Below are 8,688 nucleotides of genomic sequence, written 5' to 3' on the forward strand. Positions count from 1 at the left end.
TTCTAAATGGGGAAATAACACATAGGAAAGGTATGGTCAGGGAAGGGCACTTTTGTTCCTGATAGTTAAAGGGATGGTGAATGGGACATAGGGGAGTAGAATAATACCCCCCTCCAGCCCCAGAAGTGGAGTTGAGGGCTGGGGTAGAAAAAAGGCGATGCTTACCCCTAGTTGGTGAGGAAGTTGTGAAAGAGGGGGCCTGAGTAGAGGAAGTAGTGAACATAACAGCTATTTCTTTCAATTACATTTACATATACATATACATGTGTAACACACACACACACACACACACACACACACACACACACACACACACACACACACACACACACACACACACACTAGACTGACAGTTCTCAGCCAGATGCTAATACTCCACATTATGACAAGATTTTCAGCTTAAAAAATATTAAGACATAAGGAATCTAATCTTTTTTCTCTTATTTAATAATAATACTACTAGCATTTCTATAGCGCTTTAAGGTTTGCAAAGCGCTTTACATATGTTTAATCCTCACAGCCACCCTGTGAGGTAGGTGCTATTATCCCCATTTTACAGATAAGGAAACTGAGGCTGAGAGAGGTTAAGTGACTTGCCCGGGGTCATACAGCTAGTAAGTGAGGCAGGATTCTAACTTAGGTCTTCCTGACTCCAAGTCAACATTTGTAATAAATTGTTTGTGTAAAATAGAATTTTAAAACCTTATAGAAAATTTAAACTGTTTGATACATTTAAGTGTATATTTCAATGGAAACCAAAATTCATCTGTTCATTCAGCATATTCCTGGAGGCTTGCTTAATGATGCAGATTGAGAAAAATGTCTTCATCATTATGCTAATTTACTAAATGTGGCAGAGTGAAGTAGTAGGACTCTGCAGAATTCAGGAGACCTGAGTTCTAGTTCCCTACTCTATCACTAGCTCTGTTTCTTTGGGCAAGTTGCCTTTTCTTGGTCTCAGTTTTCTCATTTGTAAAATAAGGGAATTGGACTAAATGATCTCTTAAGATCCCTTCCAGTACTAACATTCTTTTGAGTCTACATCATAGCCAATTCTTATTTTGACTGCTTGCCTTTTTAAATTTTTACTAGGTTTTGTACTGACTGCAAAAATAAAGTACTTCGAGCATACAATATTCTTATTGGTGAGCTTGATTGCAGCAAAGAGAAGGGTTATTGTGCTGCACTATATGAAGGCTTGCGGTGCTGTCCACATGAACGACACATACATGTATGCTGTGAAACAGATTTCATTGCACATCTGTTGGGTCGAGCTGAGCCAGAGTTCGCAGGAGGGTATGAGTATGTAATTTGCTAGAATGGGCTATCTAGCGCTTTGCTTCTTTATTTTATTACCGAAAGTTTGTTTCTAAGCCTTGTAAATAAATCTCTTCTGCACCTTTGCCTCATTACATATGCTTAGATATAAAGCCTATGTTTTGAAGTCAGCCTTCATAATACATGTTCTCTTGGTTCTGTCTGTTGATACAGAAATATACATTTCTTTATTCTGACTAAAAATAGGAAGAAAATGGTTTGTGACTATTGGTTCAGTTCCATGCTCCAAGTTGGATCAAAAGGAGATGGACATTTTTTGTTATATGAATGTAATTTTTTCAGTTGAAATGATCTAAAAGTGACTTTTCCATTCATGTGGAATTGTAAAGCTTTAGTCTGGGTAATTGCTGTGAATGGGCCTCCAATAGTTTATGGAAAAACCACTTTTGCTAATGTTGCTCAAGATTATGGGCTTGGCAGCAGGGTGTCAGCACTTTGGATAGAATTGCTCTGTTTTAAAGGTAAGCAATTCATGAACTGTGCATGCTCCTTTAAATTTAAGAAAGGAAAACAAAACCTCCAAACTAGGTATCATGAAACAAAATTTAGAAAAAAATAAAGACGGTCACTTGTTTTAATTGAGCACATTCTTAATCCTTTCATCATTTTGTGTGTGGGTGAAATAGTTTTTCATTTTAGGACCACTTCTCTTCTATAAGAGATATAGCTGAATAATTTAGTTCTTATCCCTATCTTCCTGCTTCCTTAATGTTCCACTTCTTTGAAAAGTTTCAGGTTTTTTGTCATTAGCAAAAACAAAAACAAAAAAACAGTGAATGAGCTGTATTTGACTGGGTAATTCCAAAGTCCTATTTGCTACATAGACTTGTGTTCAAGTGCCAGTTCCTGAATTACCATCCTTTTTAGCTGTAGTAAGATTTAAGTCTCACATGTGTGTTTCTGTGTCCTTGATATCACAGACATGCATGTATGTTTACATATGCATAGATATACACATCTGTGTATATTTATAGATACCTAGCTTTCTTACTACATATTAGTGTTCAGGTTGTGTTAAAATGTAAACTTGATGACGCAGAAAGCATTAATGTACTAGATTTATTGGAAAGTCACTGCCTGATTTTAATGCTTTCTAGGCGGAGGGAAAGGCATGCTAAGACAATAGACATAGCCCAAGAAGAAGTTTTGACCTGCCTGGGCATTCATCTTTATGAACGACTGCATCGAATCTGGCAAAAACTACGGGCTGAAGAGCAGACGTGGCAGATGCTTTTCTATCTTGGTGTTGATGCTTTACGCAAGAGTTTCGAGGTACGGAGGGGAGCTGTTTCAGTACCTGAGAGTGCTTGATCAGAATAGTGGACTGGATCTGAAACTGGGAAACCAGTTCATTTTCCTCTCAGCATTTGTGGCTGACCGGCATTATAGGGGTGTTTGGTCTTTTTGGGGTGGGGAGACCTAGTTTTTCCTCTCTTTTGTGATCTACCTGCTATTTTTTTACTTCCAGTCTACAAAATGGAGACTAGTGATTACTTAACAGGATTTTGTCAGAGAACTAATAAAAGACTGCAAAGCCTTTGGCAATATGCAGCTGTCTAAAAGCATATATAATAAAACCTTAAGTATATTTTGCTCAGTTTAAATTTAAGATGTTTCCCTTTTTCCACTGTTTTATCATTTAGCTTTCTCTGTCATAGTTCCTTTTGGTGTTTTTTTTTTTCCTATTACACTCAAAGTCTCTCCCTTCTACTTCCCCCGCTCCCTTTTAAATAATTTATAACATCTTTTTAGCCTTATGTTAATATTATTTAATTTAACCTTTCAGAACACAGCCACTAGTTTGGAAACTTGTAGACCCTAGTCTGATTTCTTGTTTCAATATTATTAGATGGAAAGCTATTCCAAAGCTGTTAAAAAGTCAAAAATTTTCAATTATACTTTGAGAGAAATAAATTTAGTTATTTAAATACCCCATTGTGATAGGCCTTAGGGGTTGATCTTTTGTTGTTGTTGATCGTTTGTTTTAGTTGTGTCCAACTCTTTATGACCCCATTTGGGGTTTTCTTGGCAAAGATACTAGAGTGTCTTTGCTGTATCCTTCTCCAGCTCATTTTGTGTTTCGTTTTGTAAAAATTTCTTGGTCTTTTAACTTGTTCCCTGTTTCCCTTTTATATCTTCAGAAGTTAGAGCTTTTAACAGAATTTGGCTATCTTTAAAACCCAGAATCTGTGTTTTAAGAAGTAAATTGAGATAGTTATATTTACTTTGTTGTCTTAAAACATTGCAATGTTAAAATATTGTTGATTGAAGTAATATTGTAGGGAGGGGGAGTATATTGTCAGATTATGATTTTTTTTCCACTATATTTGAAGATTGGCCTTATGGGGAATCTTTTGGAAAATTTATAAAGTCTTTAGTGGAAGCTAATTTTCAAAATGCATTATTAGTTTTTATCTGATAACATCTTAAACTGCCAAATTAGAGAAAGCAATTATACAATGGCATAATCTTTTATTTTTCTAAATAGATGGCTGTGGAAAAAGTTCAGGGTATTAGCCGATTAGAACAACTCTGTGAAGAGTTCTCAGAAGAAGAAAGAGTACGAGAACTCAAGCAGGAAAAGAAGCGCCAAAAAAGGAAGAATAGGCGGAAAAATAAGTGTGTGTGTGACATTCCTGCCCCCTCGCAAACAGCTGATGAAAAGGAAATAAGCCAAGAAAAGGTAATTTTGAATCAACTCATTAGTAGTCTATGCCAAAAATTCCTTAGAGAAGTAACTTCCTGTAAGAGTAGTCTGTTTTTTGAGTATTCCTGTTAAGTGTATTATTTTTCTCTTTTCTTTTGGATTTGAATTTTGCATCATTTTGCTACCAAATACCAAAATAGGTAGTAGTAGTAGTAGAGCTTAGTTAGAACAAGAAATATAACATCTTTTTGTTTTGTAAACTTGAATTTTCTAACTTTAAAGATAAAATCAAGTAGATTTGTCAGTCCATCCTGTCATAATGGGATAAAGTGAAAACTCATATGTTTGACCTGCTTGAAATGATTAGGTCTTGAATTTGTCAAGTTCTAGAATATACCTTTTTGTAAATATTTACTCACAATTGTATATTTTGGGGCTTATATTAGTTGAATGTTGTAGAGTATGAAGCCATTTCTTCTCCCTCCTTGCCCCATCCCTTTGTATTACAAATGCTAAGAAAACTATTTAAGTGACTTATATAATCATTTCTGCCTTGATTGTTTAAGGAGACAGGCTTTGTAGAAAACAGCTGCAAAGCTTGTGGCAGCACAGAAGAAGGTAACAGCTGCGTAGAAGTAATTGTTACCAATGAAAACACCTCCTGTACCTGTCCAAGTAGTGGCAATCTATTGGGGTCTCCTAAAATAAAAAAAGGTGAGCTTTTAAACATGTATTGTTTAAGTTTGTTCTCATTTATCTTTAGGTGGAAGAAAATAAAGTCATAGATCTTTTTTCTTAGTTTTGAGAAAATTGTTAACTACAAGTACAAATTATATTGTAACCTCTGATTTATTCTCAGGTTTATCTCCACATTGTAATGGTAGTGATTGTGGATACTCATCTAGCATGGAAGGGAGTGAGACAGGTTCTCGGGAGGGCTCAGATGTAGCCTGCACTGAAGGCATATGTAACCATGATGAACATGGTAGGTTCAGAATGAATTTCTTGTTTATTTCTATTACAGTAGCTGCTTTTCTTTACGAGCACAATTGAGACAGTACTCCCTCTTTCAGGTGATGATTCCTGTGTTCATCACTGTGATGACAAAGAGGAAGATGGCGATAGCTGTGTGGAGTGTTGGGCTAATTCTGAAGAGAATAACACAAAAGGAAAAAACAAAAAGAAGAAAAAGAAAAGCAAAATGTTGAAGTGTGATGAACATGTATGTATTATAACTTGTCTATAGCAAAAATCTCATTTTGCAGTTTTATCTTGTACAATTCACAGCATCTAAAGTGTTAAGTTGATGAGTAACTTGGAATCGTAAAGCAAAAACAACAACAACAACAACAACCTTGAGGATCAGTGTATTGTGATTTTCTAAGGTATTTAGGGAGCTGCTGTGACTTGTATTTTGTGCTCTTTTCTCACGTCAGCCCTCTTTGTCTGTTTTAGTGCTCACCTAAGTATTAGATCCCATTTCAAGGTGCTGAACTCATACATTTTTTCTATAATCTCTCTCTAAGTACCCTTTCTTTTTTTTTGTTTTTGTTTTTTTAGGCAGTTGGGGTTAAGTGACTTGCCCAGGGTCACACAGCTAGTAAGTGTCATGTGTTTGGTCTGAGATCGGATTTGAACTCAGGTCCTCCTGACTTCAGGGCGGGTGCTCTATCCACTGCGCCACCTAGCTGCCCCTAATTAAGTACCCTTTCCACAGATTTGTCAAGGAGTCTCCTGTTTTGAATTGTAATTAATTTGCTTGATAATTATTTACTGTGATTTCAGATCCAAAAGCTTGGAAGCTGTATTACAGATCCCAGTAATCGAGAGACCTTAGGAAGTACCGTGCACACAGTGTTTCACCGTGACAAGACCAAAGATTCACATGCTGAAAATTGCTGCAGCTCAGAAAAAGGTGGGCAGCCACTGCCTTGGTTTGAACATAGGAAAAACGTACCACAATTTGCAGAACCTGCAGAAGTGTCACTCGGTCCTGACTCTGGAAAAGGTGCCAAGAGCTTAGTTGAACTCCTTGTAAGTATCCTGACATGTGGTGGTGTAAAGGCTGCAAACTTGGGGAGAATAATGGAGTAAAGAGAATCTGTGCTCTAGGGTTTTTTTTAAGTGACTGCAGTTCAGCTTTACTTTAGAGAGGGCACAGGCTATTGTAGAGCACCCCTGCTTTGCTTCTCAAAGCTCAGAGTCTAAGTGAGGAGCTGGATTGTCCTCCCATCCCTACCTTCCTGGGGTAGGGTGGAAGAGTTGTTGGAATTTAAGAGTTTACTCTTGTAGTTACTGTATATTCCTACTTCGAGTCCTGGCAGAAAGTTAGCTTCTGTTCATAGCAAAGGCTGTTCAGAATCATATTTGAAACTTGATTACTGCTGACTGTTTCTCCGTTTGTCAGTTTATGGCAACGATTCTTCCAGACAAGTAAGGAATGTGCTACCCAGCCTAAGTAGAATGTGACGGTCCTCTGTTGTCTCTATTTTGTGCCATGAAGGAACATGGCAGAGCCAGGACTACAGGCAAATTGTACCTGACCTCAAATGACCCAGCTTGTGAGATGAAGATTGTGATATTGTTAGCAATGATTAGGGCCCTTTGCGTGGTGCTGAGGAGTCAGATCTTGTAATGGAATTCTTAGTGGGTTTACAATGTAATAACTGTCCTAGGTGTAAATAGAGAAGGCTGAATTTTGTTTTTCAAGAAAGTGGCACGCAAATATTTATTCTGTTAGGGATTTATTGTTGTTTGGTCATTTCCCATTCTTCATGACCGTATTTTGGGGTTTTCTTGGCAGATACTGGAGTGGTTTTCCATTTCCTTCTCTAGTTCATTTTACAGGTGAAGAAACTGAGGCCAACAGGGTTAAGTGACTTGTCCAGGGTCATATAACTAGTAAGAGACCAAATTTTAACTCAGGAAGGTGGGACTTCCTGACTCTAGGCCCAGTGCTCTATTCACTGAGCCACCTAGCTTCCCCTATTAGAGATTCATTGGTTATTCGATAGTTGGCAATGCTTGGAATTATCTTCAGTTATTTGATGTTTTCAGGTAAAGAGATAAGGAATTTGAGCCTCAGTGTCAAGTAAGCCTAGAATTTCAGACCATTTGTTAGACTTATTCTTATTATTCTTGAACCAGACTTAGTATAGGGAGCTCTGAGAGAGAAAAAAATTCCCTCTACCAATGCAGATCAGCCCCTTCTCTGCCACTTAATGTAGGGAATTGCCTGGGGCACTAGGAGAGATTGTGACTTGGCCCTGGATATATAACTTGTTGTATATGTGAGAGTGGAACCCAGGGTTTTCTGGCTTTCAGACCTGCTCTCTAATCCCTACTCCAGGTTTCCGTTGTATTAGTGTTATTATTAATCATCATCTTCTAAAGCAGTGATACTGTATTGCTCATTTTGATAGCCATTAAATATTTTTTATATTTAAGAGTTTGTATTTGAAACTCTTGGATATTAACTGAACTGAAACTTAAAAGCCTGGATTTCTTTTTTCCCCTCTGTCAGCATATCTTATATTACCTCTCCATTCTGTGTTTTACAAGTCCTAATTAACAGTTACTTTCCTTTGCAGGATGAGTCTGAATGCACTTCAGATGAGGAAATCTTTATCTCACAAGATGAAATACAGTCATTTATGGCAAACAACCAGTCTTTCTACAGCAATAGAGAACAGTACCGACAACATCTGAAGGAGAAATTTAATAAATACTGCCGCTTAAATGATCACAAGAGGCCCATCTGTAGTGGCTGGTTGACAACGGCCGGAGCAAACTAAAATAAATAAAATAGCTCTGTCTTTCATTGAAACACTCAAGATGACTACTGCGCCTTCTCTTTCAAAAACTCCTAATTTAGTGACTTTTGGCAGAATTTTATCTTAAATCAATGTGATTCTTTTCTCTTTTTTGTTTTCGGGGACGTTGGTGGAGGTAACTTCATTAATTTGTTCTTTCTTCAGGCTTGTATGTTTAGTTGAGTAGCTGTGCAAGCCTGCCTTATAATTTAAGCCATCTCTTTTCATTAAATGTTTCTCTTACTGTGAGACTTACAAAAGCAACTTAGTGGCAAAAAGTAATGTTGTACTTATAATTCTGTACAGAAATGATGAGCTGAATATAAGGTTTTACAAAGTAGACATCCACTTGCAAAAAAATGTTTGGATGTAATATGTTAAAGCGCAATGTGCAAAATTTAAAAATAAAGAATATTTATTAATACGCATAGTACAATTTGGTGTACATGTTTCTACTTAATGTGTAATAATAGTGTTTAGTTTGCCAGTCACCTGACTTGGTAACTCAACCTGGTTTTGATGGGGTAGATGGTGCGGAAAATCCCCATCAATGAACATTTATAGAAGTGACCCCTAGATTTCAACAAAAGAATAAATCCTTCCCTTGATCACTTATTCTGCTTCACCTAGTTTATTTTATTTTATTTTGTTTTGTTTATTTTGGCTAGGCAATGTGGTTAAGTGACTTGCCCAGGGTCACACAGCTACTAAGTGTTACGTGTCTGAGGCCGGATTTGAACTCGAGTTCTCCTGACTCCAGGGCTGGTGCTCTAGTTGATTTTATAAGACAGTTTTGGTACCTTTTTTTTTAAAGGTCCACTGGAATCCCTTTAAATATACTAGTTACCCTAATTTTCCTAGATACTTCACTTGCTCTTACTAATAGTACCT

The 8,688-nt window shown here is 37.0% G+C and overlaps 1 protein-coding gene across 8 annotated transcripts in view; it reads left to right on the forward strand.

Annotated features, from left to right (window-relative positions):
* Window positions 1–8,233, forward strand: part of GGNBP2 (gametogenetin binding protein 2) — a 30,893-nt gene extending 22,660 nt beyond the window's left edge. For 5 of the 8 annotated variants that reach the window (XM_020991801.2, XM_020991802.2, XM_020991805.2 and 2 more), the window contains 8 exons: window positions 1,093–1,302; window positions 2,436–2,610; window positions 3,827–4,021; window positions 4,552–4,699; window positions 4,845–4,970; window positions 5,059–5,207; window positions 5,771–6,019; window positions 7,576–8,233. In XM_020991801.2, coding sequence (XP_020847460.1) covers window positions 1,093–1,302; window positions 2,436–2,610; window positions 3,827–4,021; window positions 4,552–4,699; window positions 4,845–4,970; window positions 5,059–5,207; window positions 5,771–6,019; window positions 7,576–7,779 — 1,456 coding nt within the window. In that variant the 3' untranslated portion in view covers window positions 7,780–8,233. The remainder of the gene's footprint in view (window positions 1–1,092; window positions 1,303–2,435; window positions 2,611–3,826; window positions 4,022–4,551; window positions 4,700–4,844; window positions 4,971–5,058; window positions 5,208–5,770; window positions 6,020–7,575) is intronic. The other 3 variants (XM_020991800.2, XM_020991804.2, XM_078156108.1) reach the window with 2 other exon arrangements.
* Window positions 8,234–8,688: the final 455 nt, after the last annotated feature.

Source organism: Phascolarctos cinereus, unplaced genomic scaffold (genome assembly GCF_003287225.1).
Source record: "Phascolarctos cinereus isolate Bilbo 61053 unplaced genomic scaffold, phaCin_HiC Scaffold_5;HRSCAF=322, whole genome shotgun sequence".
Classification (NCBI taxonomy): Eukaryota; Metazoa; Chordata; class Mammalia; order Diprotodontia; family Phascolarctidae; genus Phascolarctos; species Phascolarctos cinereus.